We start from the raw sequence: 26,159 nt of genomic DNA, 5'->3' as shown, positions 1-26,159 counted from the left end.
TCTGGTTTGTGTGTTCAGTGAGTGGAGAACAGGTTTGGAGATGGAGGTAAAGAGAATAATAATAATAATAGTAATAATCGTTAAAAGAAGCTCACCGTGTTTTGTCTGTTTGGTCTGTTTTGTTTGTCTGTTTATTTTGGCCACTCGTTAAAAGATTTTCACTACTTGGCACCCGTTGTTCGTAGTGGAGTGTCTGACTTTGGGAAGATAAAATGGTAAAGCTGGACAATTAATAAATTAGTGGAGGTTAAAGAGCAAACAACCGTTTAATGTTTTTTCTGTTTGTTTTGGCCATTTGGTATTTTGCTTGCACGCTCTGTTGCGGCTGAGCGTGAAACAAATGATTACGGGAGCTGCAAGCTACCGCTCAGTTTTTCTTCACAACTCGCTTTTTTTACAAAACCGAATTTGGTGTTGTGTGGGTTCTGCACCCTTAAAGACTGAGCGAAAGGCCATACGCGGCACTAACTTTCACTGTCCCAACCCCTTAAAGATGGCATATGATGCACAGAAGTGATTTTTGAAGTTTCTGTTCGTGGTTCAAATGACGCCCCTGTTGCTGGTCTGACGCCACCCACTCCGGCCGTCTTTGTGACAGCACCACATTTTTTGTACATAATGCACAGTACTGGCACAAAATATGGAAAAAAACAAATGATTTACAACAAACCTAGGGGTGGAGATTGTATGGTCTATTTTTCCTCTCAAACCCTTTACTTACTAAATGTCTTGGTATCCCAGAATAGATAACTGGCGATGGGGAGAAGTTTCCAGATAACTTCACTTAGACTACTTGCTCACTAATTATCTCCCTACCCCTGAATAGATACATATATGCTAAGAATTTGAATGAGCAATCCATCTCACAAGTTCAGTGGTACCCTAAATATGATTCATTTACTAACAATGCTGAATGACAGGGTGGATCATTGGTTCTCTATTTTACCCAAAAAAGGATTTTCCTGAGTGGTGACTCTGCCAAGACTGATACAATATTCAGTGTAGTGTTGTCCTTGGCAGGCCTTAGCCAGTAACCTATTTTTGAAGGTAAAATGAAGAGAAAATGCCATACCCAATTATTCTGCATTGGTAGTAAGTGGATCGTAGTTAGAATACCACAATATTTGTGGGAGAGTCTGTTCATTAAAATCTCTTGCATATTTTAAGAGGAGATGATACCAATATGTTTATTGAGAAAGTAGTTCGACAACACATTTTCCATCTCCAGCTGTACTTCTTTCCTAGAAAAAGGAGAACATTTTGGGGTAGCATTTGATGTGTCTTGCTCATTAAAATACGTAGTATTTTTTTAAGAGGAGACAATTATCTATTCAGGAATACCAGTAAAGGACCTGAGTGAGGAAAAATGGGTATATGCATTTATAACCATCATATACTGCTGCCAAAACCTTGTATCATCAATGTATGTATTATTGAAGGCCCAGCTAATGTATGTAGTAATTGTGATTTAGAAAGAGGTGCACATTTCAGTATGTTCTATTTAGTTATTACACAGTCTCTCTCCTGATGATTTTGACATTTATCTAATACATCTTCCAGTATTGACTGTCACTGCACTGAAAAAAGTTTGCAAAGAAATGGCAGTGGTACTTTGCTGTTACAGACAATGAATGAAAACAGTGAATCATTTTTTTAATTTCTAAACAGGAAAATGTATTATCTTTTTGGTGTAAAATATATGCTGAAAATGTTTGTAGTTTCTTTTTTTATCTTGTTTTGGTTTCAGGACTATGCTGTCTCAACAATCCCTGTCTGTGACAATTTGCATCTGAAGAGTTTTTGTAGCATGGCTGGCCCAGGACTGATTGCTATTGGCTCCAGCGAACCTGCACAGAAAGCGCTGAAGGTACTGCATTCTAACAGTTCTGATTAACGAACATGCCAATTGAATTCTTATCTGAACCAACAGTCATGAGTATTATGTGCATATTATTGCTTTTACACACAAGCAGAGTGACATTTCAATGTCAAAATGTTAAACAGTTTATTATGTTTTGTTCAGTATGCAGCCTTTATGATTAACTAAAGCCATCTGACCTGAATAATATATTAGGGCTGGGTATTTACAGTGTGCTGGGACTGCTTCTGGTTTTGCATATTTCATGTTTATAATTCAAGTGTTTGTCAATGGAATATGCAAGGTGAAGAATTTGAATTGTATTGTTCTTACGGCCTTACTGTGGAATGCTATCCCCTCCCCTATACAGTGTGTGTGTGTGTGTGTATGTGTATGTGTGTGTGTGTGTGTGTGTGTGTGTGTGTGTGTATATATATATATATATATATATATATATATATATATATATATATATATATATATATATATATATATATATGAATATGCAATCACACAATATGTTCAGAAAATCAAATAAAACATTTACATAGCTAGTTTTACACTAGAACAACATTATGACAAAACAAAGGCATTGAGCAATTATTTAGCAGTGAAGTATTAGTTAATTTTGCCTTTATATACTGACGATATTAACAGAGCATGCACAAATCTTTCTTTATTAGTTTACAGGACTGTAAATACCTGTAGTGGATTCTTGTTAAATAACACTACATGGTCTACACACACCACCTCAGAGCTTGATGTTGTCACATCTGAGGTGCTGAGCTAGGTTGGGGCAGGTTAGTACCTGGATAGGAGAACTTTTGTAGGTTGTAGGATAGTTGGCTTAATTTCGCAGGGCCTGAGTCCACGTGAAGTGTTTTTCGTTGGCTGTTCTCATACCGACGAGGCTCCTTGTTCTCCATTGGTCCGCTATTCTGCCCCCTGTCGGCTGGATTTATAACATAGACTGGCTCTTGTCTTAAGTGTGAATTGTTGTCTTGTGGTGCCGAATGGGTCATTCAGCGATCGTGAAGATAAACCATGTGTCCAGTATTTAGTTTACGACTCTTTTTAAAAGCATTCTTTGTCAGTGGGGGAGTTGAAGACCAGAAACCAAGAAGACACAGAGAATGGTTTAAGACCCCCCCTTGTATATTCCAATTCTCTTACTTTAATGCACAGAATGATATGAAGCCATTTTATAAAAGTGCGTTTTTAGTCTTGACTTGAAAACTGCAAAGGTCCTGCTTCCTTCACAAACGAAGGCAGAGCATTTCATAATTTAGGAGTGCTACAAGAAAAAGCCCTACCTCCCATGTTGCTTTTGTTGACCCTGGGAATAACTGCCCCACATCTTGTGATCTCAGATTGCAGTTTGGAAGATACAGGGTCAGTAACTCCTGCAAATAACTAGGTGCTAATCCATTCAGGGCCTTGTAAGTTAACAGCAGCATCTTAAAATCAGTTATATACTGCACAGGGAGCCAGTGTGAAGAGGCCAAAACAGGAGTAATATGTTCACTTTTCCTGATTTTAATCAGAATTCTAGCAACGGTATTGTGAAAAAGCTGCAAAGCTGTCCTTCGAAGCATGTGCCGTCAGCCGACCGCTTCTTTACACACTATGAATTCAACATGCAGCCACCCAGGAGCTACAGCTTAGGAGGACAACGCAGCTCCCGGGCAGCTAACAGGCAAGCTTGCAGGCACCCGGCCAGACTACAGGGGTCTCTGGTGCACGGTGAGCTGAGGACACCCTGGCCGACCTAGACCCCCCCCCCCCCCCCCCCCCCCCCCCCGGGTTCAGACATAGTGCAGTCGTGAAGTTCTGCCAGGTTTTGTGCTACTTCACTCTTCTTGTCCTTGGCATATCGTACTTATGTCTGGAGTCTTTCATCTGCTAAAATCCAGGAGGCAATCTAGCTTGACACTCTGCCATCTCGGATTGTCTGGCTGTTCAGGAAGGTAATGGTATGGTGCAGTGTCTCCAGGATCATTTTTACGCCACACACAAGATTCTTGAAGTGTTTTATTGCCCATATTGTGGCAAATAAGCTTTCTCACAGTCTAAGTATTTGAGTTCTATTTCTCTCAGGATTTTGCATGCGTATGCCATGATCCATTTTTCGTTGTCGCGCATCTGGCACAGGACTGCACTGACACTAATCTGTGAATCCTGTTGTGAGGTAGAATTCCTTACTCTTATCCGGGTATGCTAGGGATGGGGCTTGCGTGATACAGTCTTTCAGTACCGTCATGGCTTTTTCTTGCTCTGGCCCTGTGACAAAGTGGCTGGTTATTGTGAACAGGTGTAGAGGTTATGCAATGTAGGAGTAATCAGAGACAATTGTGATCTGTTTGGAAAGGGTTTTATTTTTAATCCGGGTCTGGTGACCAAAAAAGAAAATGCTCCAGCAATACACAACAATGTGTAATGCACGGAGCCAAATAAACGGGCTTACAGTCCCAAACAATAAGTGTTATCCACCCCACAATACTAAAACACGGTCACCAGTCTGGGGTGTGTAATTAGTGCTTGTGGTTAGCGATAACAGGCTATTTTGTGACAGTTGTGAAGTGCTGTTCCGGCTTGTGCTGGCCCAAAAGCAACAGCTTCGGAAACGTGTTTAGCAGTCTGGTGCTTCACAAGACAATTACTAACAACACGTAAAACAAACAAACACTCATAAATTATTCTTTTCACAATAGTGTTTCTTAGGCAGTTACTACTGCGGCTCGTGCAGTCCTTCCAGGTATATGCACACAACCCAAGCAAAGGAAACGATTACTGATTTTCTGGCCCCCTTTATGCTATCACGCATGACCCCTTGGCAAACGATTGCAGCTGCTTTTATTGCTTGCAGCTGCTACCTCGTTTACATTCCAGGTCAGTACGTTCCTGCAATGGAATCTCTCCTTCATTCAGGCTGAAAGACTTCCCGAACCTGGAAATTAACTGTCAGGCCAGCCTGCCTCAGGACTTTCCCTTTTGCTATTTTGTGCCCTGAAAGGTCAGGAGGGAGATTACCAACCAGAACTCCGTCACAGGCCCCCATATCCAAGGTACTTCTTTCTTTAATAACTTAGACAGGTTTTGCAATCCTCACATAGTCATCCACAAAGTGACACGAGTAGTTGCATATACCCAGAAAACTGCAGAGTTCTTTTACAGAAGTGGGTGGTCTTACAGCTCGCAGAGCTTCTCTTCGGCTTTGCTGTGGTTGTATGCCTTTTGTTCCTATTTGAAAGCCAATGTAGTTAACCTGTTTTCTACACCACTGTCTTTTAGTAAATGATATTTTGACACCTGCTTCTTCTAGCTGGTATAGTACACACTCAAGTGTCTCAAGCTGTTCTTCCCAGGTGTCACTCCATACCAAGATGTCATCCACATAGATAGAAATTTTCCTTGTTACTGCATCTGGGAATACTTTGCGCAGGAAGATGTTCAATTCTGTTGGTGAGTTGAAGTAGCCAAATGGGCACCTATTCCATGTGAACTGATGATTGTTGAAAGAGAAGACTATTTTTTAAATTGAGGGCTGTGAAGAACCTTGCCTGTTTAACCTTAGTAAGGGTTTCATCTAAATAGGCCATGGGCCATCTAGATAGTGGAACTTGTTTGTGTAGCTGCCTGTAATCAATGGTTATCCTACACTTTCCTGTATGCTTCAGGACCAGCCAGATAGGTGAGTTATATGTGAAGTTACATTCCCTGATAAGGCCTCAGTAGTTTGTCAGTTGTCTCTTGTATTGACTCATGGGCTGCGATGGGGAACCTGTGCTGTCTGATGTAAACTGTTTTTTGTCCAATGTCAGTTGGTATTTTGACCATATGTACGTTGGTTTCCCTGCAATCGTAGGAATCTCTGGAGTAGTCTGATATGCTTATGAATCACTTGCTCCAGTTGTAGCCGCTGTGTATTTGTCTCCAGTGCATTAGCTGTGGAGATCTGTTCTTTCAGCTGCTCTTCAGATCCAGGGAGGATTTCTTCAGTCTGTACCTGGACTTTGTCTTCCATTACTTCTAATAAGTCCTTTACAGGTATTGGCACCACTTTGTCTACGTGGTGCGGCTGACAGTTTATCTCATCATCAATCACCTAGATGGAGAGGACGGATTCCCCCTTCTATCCTGCTGTCGTAAAAATCGTCTTTGTTTATAGGACAGATGGATTGAATGAAGATTAGTTCTTGAGGTAGTGTGACATTGTTTTGCTTTTCCACATTGTCTTGTACTGTTCCTATAACTGGGACAGTGAGTTCCAAATAGTGGAAATTCTTTGCAATTGCCAATCCTATCTCACTGTGTGCAGGGATTGTGTCTGATTCTGCATTGAGATTATCCACCAAAAGGTAAGAAGTTTGATGCAAACTCTGTAGTCCATTTTAGCTACTGCAAGGTTCAGTTGGAAAATCACTTTCTTTTCGGGTAATCCTTTTCCTTGTTGTGCTGCGATTATGCTGGGAGTGTGGTATCTTGCGCAGTGACAACATGGCAGGCCTGCGGGAGTGTCTGCCCAGACAGCAACTGCTGTGTGCTGTCTGTGATTGGGGAAGGGTCACCTTACAATCAGGTCCACAGCTGTTCACCAATTCTATCCATGCATATGCCGAGTTGCACTAGAAAGATTTACTGAGGTCCAGGAGCACATAGACAGTGTGCAGGAGTCTCCTGTTTCTTAATCGGATCCACATTTTGCATCTCCCTGCAGCCGTGGAGGCCGCCTTGTGGTTGGAAACGCTATGCAAGTAATTTATCAGTGAAGGTAAGGTTTCTTTTCAGCCTCTGAAGTTTGTTGAACAGTTTTACATTGATCAGTGTCCATTCATATGTTAAGTAGAGGGGATAAAGTTTGTCAACCATGTCCTCTATTTGTAGTAGGATGTGGGTTTCTCCCCCCTTGTTGACGGTTGTGCACAAGCGTGCTGCAGCTAGGATACAAGCAGCCTGGGTTGAGCAGCCTTCTCTCTTGGGCTTTGCTGCAGCAGCGTCTTCTGCATTTATGCTGGGGCTGCTGTTGGTTAATTATTGGGAGTCAGGAGGGAACAGCAGTGTCAGGTCTAAAGGATTCTCATCTGTGTGTTCTTGTGTTTAGTTTATTTTTTGTGTTGAGTGTAGTTTTTATGGGTCTGTAGCAGGGGAGACCTGGACTGGCCGTCTGACATATGTACGATACTGCAGGAAGACTGCAGCAGCCCGGTATGTACGATACTGTAGGAAGACTGCAGCAGCCCCGGGGACTCTGCCTGCTAGTCATGGCAGTGACACAGAGAGGTGGGAAAGAGGGTGTGTGGGCTTTGCTTCTCTCTGAGTGGCTGGGAGGCAGGCCTTGGGGAAGGTTGCTGGGCAATGGATGCTCTGTTGTTTCCTCAGATCTGCCCCTTTAGACCAGACCTAGTCTGCAGAAGCACAGGTAGTCCTGACTAGACGAAACAGAAAAGGAAAAATAAAAATGAAAATTCTGCGAGAAGACGCAAAAGAGATAGAGAGAGAGAACGGGGAATCCTTGGGCAGACCCCGATAGTGTGCCAGGTAGCTGAGGAAGCAGAAGAGTAGGACGGAGACCCGAGCAGTGTGGACATCGATGGCTGGGGTGTAACTGCCGAGTGCAGCACCTTTTATTTGTAGTTTGTTTACTGTGTTTTATTTTCATTTTTTCTTTTGCCTTTGGTTTTGATTATTCTTTAGATCACCTGCGAGTGCACCTGCACCTGTACTGTTTACCACTCACGGTATTCCTGTGGTCTTGTTTACCATAGTTGGTAAGCAGGCCATGGAAGTCTGATGTGGTTGAAACTGCTACTACTTGGGGAGTCTCTTGTACTTTTCTTCCAGGCATTTTGGAAACCTGTGCATTTTGCCATACTGTTCTATCAGCTTTCAGAATGTCGTGCATGGGCATGTCTGCATTTACCATCGAACTTATGGCAACACTGACTTTAAGCAGGTCCTTTGTCAGTCTCCAATCTTCTACATTGTCACCAGTGTGACTGATATGTCCCTAAATGTTGATGTCTCTTTTAGCTGGGTCAAACTTGTTGAGGGTTGACGCTAGATTGTGGACTTGGTAGATTTCTTTTTTTCCAAGACAGGTTGATTGTGGCAAGCGTGAGGTGCTCTCTCCACTTGTTACAAACCATTAGTTCTCAGTTCAGGCGCAGAGGTTGATTCAACTCTAATGGACAGTCTTTGAATTGATATCTGTAGCCTTATCTATTGGAGGTTGTGAATCTCTGTATTTACTTTTAGAAGATCCTCCTTTCTTTCTTCTAGCTCTTCATGGAGCCTGTTGACTAGGATGTAGCAGGACAAGGGGCCTGCAAATTGTAAGGAGGTTTGTTTTATGCCAGGGACGGGGTTAAAAAAAGCCAAGGTAATTGTTAATTGTTTAATTATCACCTGCACCTGGCATAGGAGATAGGTGTTTGTTTTTGTTTATTTCATTTTGTTCATTAAAAGTGCGCGTGAGCGCTGTCCCTTTCAATCCTGTGTGTTGGGTCGTTACTTTGAAGGGAAAAGAACCTGTGTGAAGTGGTGTGGCGAACTGCCAGTTCACAATACACACACACACACACACACACACGCACACACACACACAGAGCCTATAGAAAGTCTACACCCCCTTAACTTTTTTCATATTTTGTTGTGTCAGTGCCTCAGAGTTTCATGCTTTTAAATGAGGATTTTTTTCCACGTATCTACACACCATACTCCACACTGTTAAGGGGAAAAGAGTTTTTATTGAGAAAAAAATGATATATTAAAAATACAAAAGTGAAAGATCATAATTGGATAAGTCTTCACCCCCCTGAGTTAGTACTTGGTGGAAGAACCTTTGGCAGCAATTACAGCTGTGAGTCTGTTGGGATAGGTCTCTACCAACTTTGCATACCTAGATTTGTCAATATTTGACCATTCTTCTTTACAAAACTGTTCAAACTGTCAAGCTCCTTGGGGAGTGCTGATGGACAGCAATCTTCAAGTCATGCCACAAATTTTTGATTGGATTTAGGTTGGGACTCTGACCAGGCCACTCAAGGACATTTACCTTTTTGTTCCTTAGCCACTCCAGTGTAGCTTTGGCTGTGTGCTTTGGGTCGTTGTCATGCTGAAAGGTGAACTTCTGTCCCAGTTTCAGCTTTCTTACAGAGGGCAGCAGGTTTTCCTCAAAGATTTCTTTGTACTTTGCTCCATTCATTTTCCCATCTATCCTGACAAGTGCCCCAGTCCCTGCCGATGAGAAACATCCCCATAACATGATGCTGCCACCACCATACTTCACAGCAGGGATGGTGTTCTTTGGGTGATACACTGTGTTGGGTTTGCGCCAAACATAACACTTTGCATTTAGGCCAAAAAGTTCCATTTTAGTTTCGTCAGTCCACAAAACCTTTTGCAACATGGTTACAGAATCCCCTGAGTATTTTTCTGCATACTTCAAACAGGATTCAAGGCGGGCTTTCTTGAGTATTGGCTTCCTTCTTGCCCCCTACCATACAGGCCAGATTTGTGGAGTGCTTGGGATATTGTTGTCACATCCACATTTTGACCAGTCTTGGCCATAAAAGCCTGTAGCTCTTGCGAAGTTGCCATTGGCCTCTTGGTAGCCTCTCTGATCACTTTCCTTCTTGCTCAGTCATCCAGTTTGGAGGGACGGCCTGATCTAGGCAGGGTCTTGGTGGTGCCGTACACCTTCCACTTCTTAATAATCGTCAGGTATGGGAGGTTGGAGAACAGACACAAGATTGAGGCCAGTTCCTCTCAGTCTACCTCCAGGTTGTTTTCCCCTCCCATAAATGATCTTTTAATGTTTGTTTATTTTTGTTGTGTTGTGTTGTTTCTTTCTACTCTTGTCCAACTGCCACACCCATGACGATGCAGAGCCCCTTTTTATCACCTCGTAGATTATGTCACCAGTTGTCCCCTTCGCCAATAGGGGCGTTCTTCTGGTGTCACCCCAATACTGGAACGTCTGTTCCTCGCGGGGACTGCAAGCCCCCTTGACGTTACAATATTCATTCCTGAAAGGCCGATTTTAGTCAAAATAAATTACCGTTCAGGTGATGCTATGAAAATCCTTTGTGTTTTGACAGATTATGCAGCAGATGAGCGACCATCACTATGACAAGTTGACAATACCAGACGACGCAGCAGCAAACTGTATCTATTTAAACATCCCAAACAAAGGCCATGTTGTGCTGCACCGCACACCGGAAGAGTATCCTGAAAGTGCAAAGGTGAGTGTGTTTTAAAAGTAGCAATTTGTAAGGTATCTTTTTGTTCTGGGTGAGTTGCTTACTTGTGTAGCCCATACCCTGCATGCAGAGGTGTGACAGGATGAACGTGTGGTGTAAGACAACAGACTCCAGTCCAGTTTTCCAATTTATGCGCTTGGTTTTATTTCCTAAAACAGGTCACCAAACACGCACTTAAACAAATAATAATAATAAACAATAGAGCCGCCGGGATACACAACGATGTGTAACCCGACAAAGTAAAGAGAAACGGGGGGTTTGCAGTCCCAAATAATAAACAGCAAAAGCAATCCGTTTTCCTTCCGTGAGTCCGGGAACAGGAAAACACGGGGGGTAATAAACCCAGCACTTCTGGGTTGTTGCTCCTCCAAAGTATTCCCGGAACTGCACTTAAATAAAAAGGGAACCAATCTACTTGGAGAAAAGATCCTCAAGCAGGTTCAGAAGCATTTAAACTAGAAAGGAAGGGGGGAGAAATCAACAAAAGAACAGAAGGGAGACCGCATCAAAACAAGGACAACAACTCAGGTAAGACAACCATTAAATGTATTTATCTAAATGCAAGTATCAGAAACAAAATTCTAGAACTTGAAGCTACTGCACTAACAAGTAACTATGATGTGATAGGTGTTACAGAAACTTGGTTGTCTGAGAGTGCTGGGGACGAATACAATATTTGTGGGTATACACTGTATAGGAAAGACAGGCAGGACAGAAGAGGAGGAGGGGTAGCGCTATACATAAGAAACAGTCTTGAAGCCCAGGTGTTAAACCTGGACAAAGAAAATAAAGCCGAATCAATATGGGTCAGAATAACGGACAAAAATTCTAAGGGCATAATAATAGGTGCATGCTATACACCACCAGTATCAGACGGTGAGCAAAATAATCTGTTATACAATGACATTAGAAATGCGTGTAGCAAAGGAGAAGCCATACTAATGGGGGATTTCAACTTCCCCCAAATAAAATGGGAAAACCCGGTGGGTATCGCGAAGGATGAAATAGAAATGGTGGAAATGACAAATGACTGCTTCCTAACACAATTTGTCAAGGCACCGACTAGAGGGGAGGCATGCCTTGATTTAGTCTTTTCAAATAACGAAGACAGAATAACTAAAACAGGTCAGAGAACCACTGGCAAACTCAGACCACAACATGGTCTCATTTGAAATATTTTTTAAATCCCCCAAAAGTAATGACTAAAGCTAAGGTTTACAATTTTAGAAAAGCAAACTATGAAGGTATGAAACAGAGACTAACAGAAGTAGATTGGAGTAAAATAGAGAAAACACCCACAGAAGAAGGATGGTTGTTCTTCAAAAATGTAGTACTAGAGGCGCAAAACAATTACATCCCTAAAGTAGACAAATCTAAATGTAAAACTAAATTGCCAAAATGGTTTAATAGATCAATTAAAAAAAATATTCAGCGAAAAAAGGCACTTTACAGAGCATTAAAAAAGGACCAAAAAGAAAGTACGCAGAAAGAGTACACGGAACTGCAAACGCAAGTCAAAAAGGAAGTTAGAAAGGCCAAGAGAGAAATAGAAATGAACATTGCTAAGGGAGCTAAAACCAATTCCAAAATGTTTTTCCAATATTACAACAGCAAGAGAACATTCAAAGAGGAGATTAAATGTTTAAGAGATACAAATGGCAAAATCGTAGATGAAGAAAAAAAAATAGCAAATATATTAAATGATTACTTTTCACAAGTTTTTACAAAGGAAGATACTGACAACATGCCCCACATGTCATCCAGTTCCTATCCAGTTTTAAATAAATTTAGCATAACTGAGGCAGAAGTGTTAAAGGGACTAGGAGCTCTTAAAATAAACAAATCCCCTGGGCCGGATGAGATCCTCCCAGTAGTACTCAAAGAAATGAAAGAAGTAATTTACAAACCGCTAACCAAGATCATGCAGCAGTCTCTTGACACAGGGGTGGTACCGACAGACTGGAAAATTGCAAACGTAGTACCGATCCACAAAAAGGGAAACAAAACTGAACCAGGTAACTACAGACCAGTAAGCCTGACTTCTATTATATGGAAACTTATGGAAACTATAATAAGATCCAAAATGGAAAATTACCTATATGGTAACAGGGTCCTGGGAGACAGTCAACATGGTTTTAGGAAAGGGAGATCGTGTCTAACTAACTTGCTTGATTTTTTTGAGGATGCAACATCGATAATGGATAATTGCAAAGCATATGACATGGTTTATTTAGATTTCCAGAAAGCTTTTGACAAAGTCCCGCACAAAAGATTAATTCTCAAACTGAACGCAGTTGGAATTCAAGGAAACACATGTACATGGATTAGGGAGTGGTTAACATGTAGAAAACAGAAAGTACTGATTAGAGGAAAAACCTCAGAATGGAGTGTGGTAACCAGCGGTGTACCACAGGGATCAGCATTAGGTCCTCTGCTATTCCTAATCTACATTAATGATTTAGATTCTGGTATAGTAAGCAAACTTGTTAAATTTGCAGACGACACAAAAGTAGGAGGAGTGGCAAACACTGTTGTAGCAGCAAAGGTCATTCAAAATGATCTAGACAAGATTCAGAACTGGGCAGACACATGGCAAGTGACGTTTAATAGAGAAAAGTGTAAGGTACTGCACGCAGGAAATAAAATATGCATTATAAATATCATATGGGAGATACTGAAATTGAAGAAGGAATCTATGAAAAAGACCTAGGAGTTTTTGTTGACTCAGAAATGTCTTCATCTAGACAATGTGGGGAAGCTGTAAAAAAGGCCAACAAGATGCTTGGATGTATTGTGAAAAGTGTTGAATTTTAATCAAGGGAAGTCATATTAAAACTGTACAATGCATTATTAAGACCTCATCTTGAATATTGTGTTCAGTTCTGGTCACCTCGCTACAAAAAGGATATTGCTGCTCTAGAAAGAGTGCAAAGAAGAGCAACCAAAATTATTCCGGGTTTAAAAGGCATGTCATATGCAGACAGGCTAAAACAATTGAATCTATTCAGTCTTGAACAAAGAAGACTATGTAGGGACCTAATTCAAGCATTCAAAATTCTAAAAGGTATTGACAGTGTCGACCCAAGGGACTTTTTCAGCCTGAAAAAAAGAAACAAGGACCAAGGGTCACAAGTGGAGATTAGACAAAGGGGCATTCAGAACAGAAAATAGGAGGCACTTTTTTAACAGAGAATTGTGAGGGTCTGGAATCAACTCCCCAGTAATGTTGTTGAAGCTGACACCCTGGGATCCTTCAAGAAGCTGCTTGATGAGATTCTGGGATCAATAAGCTACTAACAACCAAACGAGCAAGATGGGCCGAATGGCCTCCTCTCGTTTGTAAACTTTCTTATGTTCTTATATTACTATACAACAATGGAAGGATTATCCACCCATTTGACTGCCATGGATGTAAGTAAATAAAACTTATTGTTTCTGAAGTTTGAAAAGTCTATATACCTGGAATTATTCTATACAAAATAAGAAGTTGAACTAATATGCGAAACATAGTAACTGGATGATGCATCGTAATGTATAAGCAACCTACTACAAACTTTGAAGTGATACATTTGTTTATTAAGAAACCACCACGCATTCCATATTTTATTCATTTGTCCTGGTGATGTATTTCAAGCTTGTAATACATCTTCATGTGTTACAATTACTGCTTGTACCAAAATCTCCAATTCAATATTGGTATATTTCAGTTTTCGCTTCTAAGCATCGTCATCACCATGGCCAGGCTGAGGTCGTTGTGTGCCATTCATTTTCTTTTGGAATATGTAGCCTACTCACATAGGGTTGACCCAAACCCACTATTTATTCTGAGAGGTGTGTAATTCTCCACCGCTTATTGCAGTGAGGGGTATTTAAATTGCTTGATTGCAGAATCGCTGCTTTACCTAATTAGTCTTATAAAATAGGTTGTTATTTTGATGATGAGTGCGGCCGTACTGAACACGCACATACGTGGTTTATTTTTTCTTATTTTTTAAACACACACAAAGTCCAGTTACACTTTAAACGTGGTTTATTATTATTATTATTATTATTATTATTATTATTATTATTATTATTATTATTATTATTTAAATACAACCATTTGGGAACATTCCATTGTGACAGTTTACACATTTGTGTGTAATAAGTAAAATTATGACACAATAATACTGAGCAATTAGCAGCCCGTAAAGTTTGTCCTGGTAGACTTCCTTCTGTTTCCATTATCTTTTGGCCCGAGTTCTGAGAGGACAGACATCAAGTGATTTATCCTGTAGAGGAATAGGCTTTATGAACTGTTGAAAATTCACTTGAAACAGTCAGTGTGTGCAATGCTAATATATTCCTAGAACTAGAACAGGGTAGACACATGAAAGGATAGCATCTGGTAAGTGTACTAAACCATTTTGATTTATACATTCTAGGGGTAATTTTTAAACAGAGATGTTTAAGATTAACTTTCTTTGATCCCCGTGGTGGTTCTGCGACTGCTGTTTCGTGAAGTGTGCTGCCTAGAAATTGGTCAAGAGTGATAACATGAAACATTACCTTTGGCTGAGTAGGCAGGCGATTAAATACTAAATTATTTTAGCCTCTGCTTTCCTGGCATTTTATGTGGGTTAATCCTTTTTTAAATATATATTCTTTATATATTGTCATACTAATATTACTGACTTCAGCTTTGTTTATAGTTAGTGCAGTAGTCAGTGTAACAATACGAAATCTGCTTTGCTTAACTGTAAGTCCAGTATTGACTCATCTCTCTTGGTTGATGGTGCTGTAAATGATTCAGAATAACGCTGTAGGGGAGGCATTTTTCATAGTCTGCTACATATGGGTTCATGCTTTATAGTAAGCATGCATGTGAAATGACATGGGGGGGGTGACCATACATCCTTAAACCCCTTTCATTGCTATAGCCGTACACTCTCATACTTGCCCACAAGCTCTAGTTATACCTCTCCAGCCCGTCTGTCTGACTGATTTCTCCATCTCCAAGGCAGACAATCCCCCATCCATCATGACTGAAACCCAAGCATTCTTAACACAAGCTGAAGTCCATCTGGATCTAAACTGTAGTGCAGATGACCAGCATATTTATAAGTAGTGCATGAGTGCATTGAGCCACAGAACTGTGACTGTATTCTTGTTATCTAAAGCAGCCTTGTGATGTTAGAGTTCAATGGCACGTGAAACACATTTTAAACTTTGTCTCGCAAAAGCAAATAAAAGCAATGTTTATCCCATAAACTCTGTAGAAACACCAGAGACTTGTTTTGTGCACACCTATCCCCTGTTCATTGTGCAGTTTTATTGCATTACTATAGAGGTATAGTGCACAGTGACTGCCATCTGTGTTGTTACTTGATATGGGCAGTTCTTTAGGCAACTCCGCACATTTGCACCCCAGAAAAGTACTTTTGGGCAATATCAGAAATAAAAATGGCCAATAATAATTTGGGGAAGACCAGACAAGCACAAGCTATTTGATCATCTAGAATTTTTTTTTTTTTGAAATACAGAAAACTGGAAAGAACACTGAAGAATGCCTTGATATGAGCTTTATTCAATCACAGTATTACAAAGTGATATAAGGCTATTTCTGTACACCAGTGCAAAAGAAAAAGGTGGCTCTTGAGAAACATGACAAAATGGACATGTTAGAGTATGGAGTGCCTGGAGAATGAAAAACCTGAGAGAATTAACATGTATGGCAAAGTGGTTTGCAGTGTGCAGGTATAGAGGTGATGTGATTACGAAACAGAAGATGGACATCAAAGTTCACGATCCAAGCAGACATTTATTTTGTAATCCCATTCTGGTGACCGCAAAGAATAATCCCAGGCAGTACACAGCAGTGTGTATTGCACTGTTCCAAACAACGGGTTACAGTCCCGAAATAATAAACACAGTATAACACACACATAGACACACACGATCACTAGTCCAGAGTGTGCTAAAGTGCTAGTGGTGAAATACAGTTTATTTGTGCAGAGTGGTGAAGTGTTGTCCAAGTTGGGGCTGGCCTTAAGTGACAGACTCCCAGTATGTGTTAGCTGTCTAATAAGAACAAATGTGTAAAATTAGACAAGACAAAACAAACACTAAACACTCACGGTTACTTTACACTTCTTCATGGGTTTGCTCGCAACCACAACAAAGGAACCGATCAACTCTGTTCCCTTTGCACAGTGCCCTCACAGGTCGTGAGGGAGATTTATAGTCAAGAACCATTCTTTCTCTGTAACGCATGGCTTACAGTTTTTCTTTTTTAAGCGAGATATATCTGTAAGATTTAACTTCAAGCTTAATGCAAAACATTCTCTCTTTTGATTATTTTTTAGAAAACACAATTACATAACAGTTCCAGCACAATAAAATAGTAAGCAACAGGATATTTATTGTTGTTGTTTGTTTTAACAATGGCTGGGTTGGGGCTCCCAAGTGGCGATCCAGTAAAGGCGCTCCGCGTGGAGTGCAGGATGCACCCTATAGCCTGGAGATCGCAGCTCCTGAATCCAGGCTATGTCACTTCCAACCGTGACCAGGGGTTCCCTTGGAAGGGTGGCACACAATTGGCAGAGCGCCACCCGGGTAGGGAGGGCTTAGGTCGTCAGGGCAGTCCACAGTTCACCACGCACCAGTGACCCCTGTGGCTGATAGGGCGCTTGCGGGTCTGCAGTGGAGCCATTCAGATCTGTCTTGTCCTCTGGCACTAGAGGTCTGGTGGCTTCACTGTAGATATGCAGTGTGAAAAATGACGGATTGGCAGGAACACATTTTGGAGCCTTCCTTTCCTGAGTCGCCGGGGGGTTTAGGGAGAAAACCGGGGTAAAAACCATTGGCGACTACTAAATAAAAAAAAAAAACTGGCTTTACATGCACATGAAAATTGACTCTACAGTCATGATTATGTGACATTGTCACACAAATACATCGTGAAACAGCAAAAGAATGTCCTTTCGTCGGCGTGACTTTAAGGGCAGGGTCAAACGTTTTAAAATAGCTGCACAATAAAATAGCTGTACAAACCCATGTAAACCGGAGCAAAAATCATGCTTGTGGATCACAAGGTTTCAGCAGTCAAGATCCTGCTTAACTGGCTGAATCTCACATTATTCCTTAAAGCTATACCAAACACACACACACACACAAGAAAGAACGCAAAAGACACTGCAAATGTAAACCTCTCATAACCTATTGTTAATGTTTGTATAAATGCATGTTGTTAAGCACAACTAACCTTTAAGTGACGGCTGGAGAAAAAAAATTCAAATTAGCATGCTCATAAAAGAGGATGCTAAATAAGTAGACATTTAACTAATTTTAACAAAAAAGACCGGTAACAAAAAAATAGTCATATTTTCTTTAAATAATTCTTTTAAGATGTCCAATGAACAACAAAGCTCCACCTCTTCTCCCACTGCACAGAACTGTTAGCATCAATTGGCATATTGTGCAATAAGTAATGGATATAGTTAACAAAAAACATAAATGTACCGTACCACTTTAAATAGAGACTTTTGTTTGGATGCTTATAATATTACAAGACATCCACATTTTATTATAATGTGTGTGTGTTAAGCGGATTCTGCGCCTGGCAGAAATAGTGCAGCTGCAGACCAGCAGTCACTGGCTTCTCAGAGCAGAGGCAGGGTATTGGGACCAGGAACATTAGGATGCTCAGCCTTATACTCCGCCTATAGAACTGCCAGTGCATGAAGCTGCTCAGGAACCTTCTATGTATTTTTACATACCTCCCTATTCTCAATCTTATATTCATATAGGCCTAAGGATCATACTGTTTTTTATGGTATTCTAGTGTAACCCCCTGTGTTCCCACATTTCCAGTTTACATTTATAGACTAATTAAACAAAACTTTTAAATGTTACAAATATCGATTTTTTTAAGTAGTAAAACTTGTACTTAGTAGACTTATGTTACATACACATAATATACAGTGCCTATAGAAAGTTTTTCAAAATGTTCACCTTTTGTTGCCTTATAGCCTGGAATTAAAATGCATTATTTTAATTTTTTTTTTCATTTATCTACACATCCTACCCCACAACTTCCAAGTTTAATAGCAATCCTGAATTAGCTCAGGTGTAACCAGTCGCCTTCAGAAACATACACCAAGTTAAGTGGCCTCCACTTGTTTTAAATTGTAGTGATTCACATGATTTCAGGACAAATTCAGCAGTTCATATAGGTTCCTTCTACTGGGTAGTGCATTTCAAAGCAAAGACTCAACCATGAGCACCAAGGAGCTTTCAAAAGAACTCCGGGACAAAGTTGTTGAAAGGCACAGATCAGGGGATGGGTATAAAAAAATATCAAAGGCCTTGAATATCCCTTGGAGCACGGTCAAGACGATTATTAAGAAATGGAAGGTGTATGGCACCACCAAGGCCCTGCCTAGATCAGGCCGTCTCTCCAAACTGGATGACCGAGCAAGGAGGAGACTGATCAGAGAGGCTACCAAGAGGCCAATGGCAACTTTGCAAGAGCTACGTGGCCAAGATTGGTCAAAGTGTGCATGTGACAACAATATCCCAAGCACTCCGCAAATCTGGCCTGTATGGTAGGGTGGCAAGAAGGAAGCCATTACTCAAAAAAGCCTACCTTGAATCCCGTTTAAAAGTTTGCAAAAAAACACTCAGGAGATTCTGTAGCTATGTGGCAAAAAGTTTTGACTGATAAAACTAAAATGGAACTTTTTGGCCTAAATGCAAAGCGTTATGTTTGGCGCAAACCCAACGCAGTGTATCACCCAAAGAACACCATCCCTACTGTGAAGCATGGTGGTGGCAGGGATTGGAGGACTTGTCAGGATAGAAGGGAAAATGAATGGATCAAAGTACAGAGAAATCCTTGTGGAAAACCTGCTGCCTTCTGCAAGAAAGCTGAAACTGGGACAGAGGTCACCTTTCAGCATGGCAATGACCCAAAGCATACAGCCAAAGCTACACCGGAGTGGCTAAGGAACAAAAAGGTATGTCCTTGAGTGGCACAGTTAGAGCCCTGACCAAAATCCAATCGAAAATTTGTGGCATGACTTGAAGATTGCTGTCCATCAATGCTCCCAAAGGAACTTGACACAGGCTTGAACAGTTTTGTACAGAAGAATGGTGAAATACTGCCAAATCTAGGTGTGCAAAGTTGTAGAGACCTATCCCAACAGACTCACAGCTGTAATTGCTGCCAAAGGTGCTTCCGCCAAGTATTAACTCAGGGGGGTGGAGACTTAACCAATTATGATCTTTCACTTTTGTATTTTTAATGTGTATATATATATATATATATATATATATATATATATATATATATATATATATATATATATATATATATATATATATATATATTTCTCAATAAAAACTTTTTTCCCTTTAACAGTGTGGAGTATGGTGTGTAGGTAAGTGGGAAAAAAACCTAATTTAAATGCATGAAATTCTGAGGCACTGACACAACAAAATGTGATAGGGGGGGATAGACTATATATATATATATATAATCATTCTTTCTGTAAATTCTTTCATTTACATTAATTCCCCATAGGCCTCTACTACTGAAACTACTAAGTTTCATTACTCTACCGCATTCTATCATAGAGAAACACTGCAATATATGCAAATTCATCATATCCGACTTGCTTTTAACAAACTTATAGGCAACCTTGCCAAGGCTATATATGCAAAGTTTCGCGTCAATCGGCATAACCGTTTGAATATTTTTGACAAACCTAATATGGCCGCCGAACTATGTGACCGATCAACTTGTCTTGAACAAATCCAAATCTAGGGCATAAGGGTAGTCTGTACACCAAGTTTCACAACTCTGTCATAAACAATTTTGGATAACGAGAACGAAAATTGGCTAAAAAATCCAATATGGCTGCCAAACCGTAAGACCAATGATCAATGTTCCCTCAAAATTTTGTACTGAGCGGACTATAAACTGTCAAAGGGCAGCTTAGTTGAATTCTAAATAAGTGACGTCATAGTTAATAGAAACTGCCCTACTAAACAATGAACACCAGCAAATGAGATTGTCAATAATAAATGCAACAAATAAGCTAAAAAATATCAGCAAGAACAAGGCACTATAAATTTTCAAGATTTTAAATAAACTAAGCTTTTAACATCGTCCAACCACACTTTCCATCCTTCCATACTTTTCTACATTTGTATTATTTTTTATTTTAAATGGTATTGTAAAGATGTTGCCATCTCTTCGAGTTTTAAGATAGTGAGGGTCACTTTTGTTGTAGGGATTTATGTTTCTATGTACCAATAATAATATCTTTATTTTTATATAGCGCCTTTCATAGTGGACCACCATCACAAAACGCTTTACAGAGGTAGGTTGTGAACTGTGCATTATATGCAGAGTCACTTACAATAGGACATTGATTTAACATCTCATCCGCTGGATGGAGCACAAGGAGGTTAAGTGACTTGCTCAGGGTCACACAGTGATCTGGTACTTTACAAGCCCTGGACTTTAACCGCTGGAACACACTGGCTCCTATATTTGCCAACACAGCCTCATGTTTCACTCCTATGCTGACAACACCCAGCTTTGATTAAAACTCGACCCTGGAAGCCCCTCTGCCATAGTCCGGCTCTCGATTCAAGATATCGAGACAATGTCTGACAATTTTCTTCAGCTCCAAATCTGAACTACTCCTAGTAGGATCTAAAACTCAACCTAAAAAAATAAAAAAATTGCTGCCCTGAACCTCAGAAACTGCCTGCTGCTGCTTTCCCCCACAGTACGAAGCCTTGGTGTACTTCTTGACAGCTGCCTCTCCGTTGATGCCCACATTTCCCCTGTGGTCAAATCTTCCTTCTACCATCTTCGAAACATCTCCAAAGTCTGTCCCTATCTTTTTCCCTCCCTGATGCGGAGATACTTTGTCATGCATTTGTCTCCTCTCGACTGGACTACTGCAACTCTCTAAATGGTGGTCACATTACCCCCTGTCTTGCCCAGCTGCACTGGCTACCTGTAAAGTTTACGATTATTTTCAATACTCTCCTACTCGCCCACAATGCCCTTCATCACACAGGTCTCAAGTACCTCCTCAACCTGGTGACCCGCTATGTCCCAGCCTGCAAGCTGAGGTCCTCTGATTCTGGCCTGCTTGTTATCCACAAGCAAAAGTGCACCACACTAGGTGAACACTCATTTAGTTTCATGGCTCTACTCTTTGGAACTCTCTCCGAACTTTAAATCAGCTCTAAAGACCCACCTGTTCCCCTCTTGCTTTCCATGCTCTTTAAGCCTGATATCTGCTATTAGCTGCTGTGTTGCTGCTACTATTTCATGTGTTATGTTACTATCATGTATTATACACTTTCCACTGTCTTGAATGTACTATTTCATGTATTATGCTACTATCATATATTTGGCACTTTCCACTATGTTTAATGTACTATGCATTGTTTTGTTTTTTTTTGTTTGGTTTTTTATTTAACTATATATCATGTATTATGCATTTCTCTGTATTTAAAATATTATGGATTTTCTTGTTGTTACTGCATCTTGTAAATCGCTTTTTGATGGTGGTCCATTATGAAAGGCGTAATATAAAATTAATATTGATTGATGTGACCCAATAGCAAAGTTTTCACTCAGGTACAAGTCTGCATAAGGCTTTACCAATGTCTGAAGTTACGTGAAATTCTGAGCAACCTTTTTGATGCTGGGTTTTATTTGGTCCATGTCAGCCGTCTTGGATTGATGAAAACTCACCAAATGAATAACTTTTGATGCTCTTGTGTTTAATAAGATACCTGCAAAGTTTCAGTTTAATCGGGAATAATAAGAATAATAAGAATAATAATAACAATAATAACTGGAACTGCCAGGCAGTTTTACGGCTCCCAAGCCCCAGTATCAGTACCCGTCTAAGTGTGTTTAGTTCTCAATGTGCCAAGTTTAAAATCAGCAATGTCAACTGTTCCACAGAAGATTTTGAAAGTTTTTTTTTTTTTTTTCAGCCATCTTGTTTAACGCAAGTTTCTTAAACGTCAGTTGTATTGCTACAGTGTCAAGGATGATGCTTGTGAAGTTTCTAGTTAGTCAAGTAAATCATTTGTCAACTGAGGCAGTTTTAAATTTCAAACGTGAATGTATAACTGGCGGCCATCTTGTTTTATAAAACCTCACCAATTTCACCTATTTTTATTCCATTGTTACTGGGACAATAACTACCATGTTTGGAGTTTGTTGGTGATGTTCATAGCAGCAGTTTGCAGTTAAGGGTGCATTTCGGTAAGATTTGTGGCAGCCATTTTGACATTAAAATTTATCGCAGCAACTTCTGCTTCGCAAAATTGATGCAGGTTTGGATGCTGATGAGATATACCAAGTTTCAGATCATTCGCTTCACCGGTTCCCAAGAAGAAGATTTCGAAAGGTTTTATTGAAAAATGTGTCACGGCGCCAATTGCAAGGACGCAGCAGCAAATTTTTTTCAGCATCTGACAGCCAATGTATCCAGCTTGTTACCTGCTAAGTCAGAACCTGATCAGTCACACAGCCTCGAAGCAGCAGCAGTTTAGAGTTTTGGGAAGAAAGAATAAATAAAATAAATAAATAAATAAATCTTAACAATAACAGTAGGCTTCCAGCCATTCTGGCTTGGAAGCCTAAATACAGACCGCAGTATATAAAGCAATAGTATACAGTTGATTTAGTAATGTTATGACTGTGGATCAAAAAATTTCCACTTACAAGTTTTTTTTTTTCAGTCAAAATGGTGTAATCAGAATGTTTTTAAAGTAACAACAGGGCTGTATTACATAACCTAAGTGGAATTTCCAAAGCTGCAGAGTATGTGGCCGTACTGGAAAAGCAGAGCTAGATTGAAGTGTTCTGGATTGGAACGGCTGTTGGAAGACACAGCAAAAGGGCCATAAAATGACAATTTGGCTTGCATGGTGCTTCAGATTTTTTTAAGGGATTTGTGAACATACTTTGGATTAGATGTTTCTTTTCAAGAAGTGAATTTCTTAAATTTGTGAAACCGCAATTTATACTATACTTTAAGTACACTGTTTAAAAAACGGCTTCTGTCAATGTAAAGAGGCGCTTCATCCTAGACCCTTGTTCCTTGTTGTGTCACAGACCCTGATTAGCACTAATCGTGAATGGCCTTGGCTAAGGTAACATTAGGTAGTGCAAAATGAGTGCTAATGGGGGTTTTCGAAACCAGTGACTTGAACTTCAAACCTCAATATATATGAGAAGTTATAGATTACCTGGATTTTCATATTTCGGATTAAATATTTGTTAAAAATATGAAGGACTATTTAAGTATGTATTCGTTTTGTTTCTAGGGAACTTTTTAAAGAAGACGTCACTTCTGACAAACACATTTGGATAAATTGATTGGTACTGTCTACATACTGTAAGAAAATATTATTAGGCAAACCTTTAAATTAATATGATGGTTTATGTATTCATATCAAAAGCTAATCTACTGCTTTGCATAGTGTAATCAAATATCCGTATCATTATAGAAATACTGTATATCCTATTCAAAAACTGAATAACACTTTCGAGCCTGATTCATTTTAATCTTTAACTTAACGCCACTACTGTATTTGATTTTTGGTGTAATTTAAAAAGGTGGACTGTTGACCTTCTTTTCTTTTTTTCCCAGGTATTTGAGAAATTGAAGGAGTACATGCTGATTCCAGTAGCTGTCACAGAAACCGCAAAAGTAGATGGCGCGCTCACCTGCTCGTCTATTCTCATCAACAAACAACATGAAATCTGACACAATGAAAGGAGTTCCTGGAAAACAGCAAAAATATAAAAAATGATGTTTGGTACTTGAGCCTCTGCCTATTGATTGACCCCTGTGCTTTTAAACTAGTCTGTCACTGTGCTACTAACCCCTGAATTAAAGTATAAATGTCTGGATACTCAGAGATTAGGGTGGCTTGATCGCTGATGGATCTGTTTTTAATGTATTCCTGCCTTTTGAGGTTTTAAAGAAAGAATTGTTATGCATTTCCTGACTGACTTTCAGAACATAGTCATATGTTTGCAGCATCATAGTCACACCTCCATCCTGACTGAAACATCCACACATATGAGGGACAAATGTCCGTAAGGCTCTGTGACTAGCACTTCGTAATATATAGTTTGTGGTGTTTGGCTATACCAAAAATGTGAATCATGATATGATACCAATTCATGTATCACAATACTCAATACTGTCACGACACTATCAATTGCATAAAGTCCCCTAGAAAAAAGCAAAAGGAAGAGAGTAAAAACACCCAGACGTGACCCTGGTTTATTGTACTCTTTTAACACATAAATCAAACAGCATGTACAATACACGTCACACAAAAATTATAACAGCAGTTTAAATTAAAAAGAAAAACATTCAATGCAGTCTTCATCAGATTTTTTTATTTTTTTTTATCATTAGCAGCTAGATGATTTTATGCTGCATTATTTCAGAATGCCCATGTTGCATAAAATATAAATACTAAAAATAAATATCCAAAATTAGGCGTTTAGGGGCATTTCGGTTTCCAAGCCACTGCATCAATATTCACTACATGCAAAAGTTCACATTTCCTTAATTTACTGAAAAATAAAATATATATATTCTGATGAAAACAAAATAATTCAATGCATCTAATTAAACAATTTACAGGCCAGTGTTATAAAAAGTGCATATGTGATTACGTGTACATTACTTAAGCGATAGTGCGATATTTGCTGTCCAATCGATGTGAGAATTGAGCTTTCATTACAAAAAGTCAAAATGAAAAAGCCGGCACTTGTGTTGAATGATTTTAAATTTGATGCTGTGACGTAGCAGCAGGAGAATACTGTCTGATTCAAGCCCGCTAGAGCATGTGCTCCATTTATTTAAAAAACACCTGACAGAATTTTTAGGGATTTTGGTAGGCATTATGTAAATTATTTTTTTTGTTTTCTAAAAATAAATAAATATTTTAAAATGCTTAGCACTTCAAAACAATGTGTATTCAATAAATAAGTGTTTAAATAATAATATTAAAATATAATACTAGTTTTGGGTCTTTTTTTTTTTGCTTTAAGTTAACCACACTTTTGTATGTGGGATGCGTTTGCATCTCTTTCCACCTTACTGCGAGCGAAGAGCTGTCATTTCCATTTGGATCATTGATTTGCATGTACATTGTTGAGACGAGTGAGGGTTACTGACTGCGTTATTGAATGAGCTCTAACTTAAATACTTATATACTTGCAACAGCATTGTGGAGTTGTGTTTTTTCACAAGCGATACTTGGTTTTGCTGTTAAGTGTTTGCCATTTCTAAAGCATGTCAAATCATGGTGGTACCGTCTCCACCATATTACTGCTGTTCAGGCAATGGCCCGGTGCTGGTACTGTGTTATATAGGTACTGGTATATCACCCAACACTATTAAAGCTGAGTTCTTCTATTTGGGTGAAATACATCATTGTAATGAGACATGGAAGGAATTTCATTGGAAGAATTAGTTTACTGTAAATAAGCCAACTTTGTCTCTGCACATTTTTGGTTGAATTTATGACAATGATCTCAGATTGGCACTGCTGGAATGACAACATTAAAGTTTTAACTAAGGTACATGGCAGTAAAATAAAATGATACTACAGATTGGACTCTATCCAACCTAAAACTCATACTGTAAAATATTGAACAGTTGACGGGGGTGGGGGATTGGATCACAGAGCAATAGGTAGGATCATGTAGGAGCATCATGTAGCATTCATTGCTGCTTGCCAATAAATACTTCTACTTCAGAATGTTTTGTGTGCATGATAGTCAGGATTTGGCTGTAGAATCTAAGGACCCCACAGGAAATATTAAAATGTGAATCCTTACAATATTTGTTTAGATATATGTATTTGTATTGTGTAACTGGTATTTTAAAATGAAAATAATTACTTACTTGCACTGGTTGATTAGGTAAAGGTACCTGGCTTTTGATTCCCCCTGTAAAAATGCATTCAATTGTGTAAGCTTGCATGCACAC

General features: G+C 39.6%; 1 protein-coding gene across 2 annotated transcripts in view; it reads left to right on the top strand.

Moving 5' to 3' along the window:
• LOC121326692 (N(G),N(G)-dimethylarginine dimethylaminohydrolase 1-like) overlaps positions 1-25,137 on the top strand; it is a 103,165-nt gene extending 78,028 nt beyond the window's left edge. Inside the window, exons 4-6 of one of the 2 annotated variants that reach the window (XM_041270065.1) lie at positions 1,748-1,867; positions 9,958-10,101; positions 23,796-25,137. In XM_041270065.1, the coding sequence (XP_041125999.1) occupies positions 1,748-1,867; positions 9,958-10,101; positions 23,796-23,912 (381 nt within the window). In that variant the 3' untranslated portion in view covers positions 23,913-25,137. The remainder of the gene's footprint in view (positions 1-1,747; positions 1,868-9,957; positions 10,102-23,795) is intronic. The other variant, XM_041270067.1, reaches the window with a different exon arrangement.
• The last annotated feature ends 1,022 nt before the right edge of the window (positions 25,138-26,159 follow it).

The sequence above is a fragment of the Polyodon spathula genome, chromosome 14, assembly GCF_017654505.1.
Source record: "Polyodon spathula isolate WHYD16114869_AA chromosome 14, ASM1765450v1, whole genome shotgun sequence".
NCBI classification, from domain to species: Eukaryota; Metazoa; Chordata; class Actinopteri; order Acipenseriformes; family Polyodontidae; genus Polyodon; species Polyodon spathula.
This window is presented reverse-complemented; position numbering and strand designations above follow the sequence as displayed.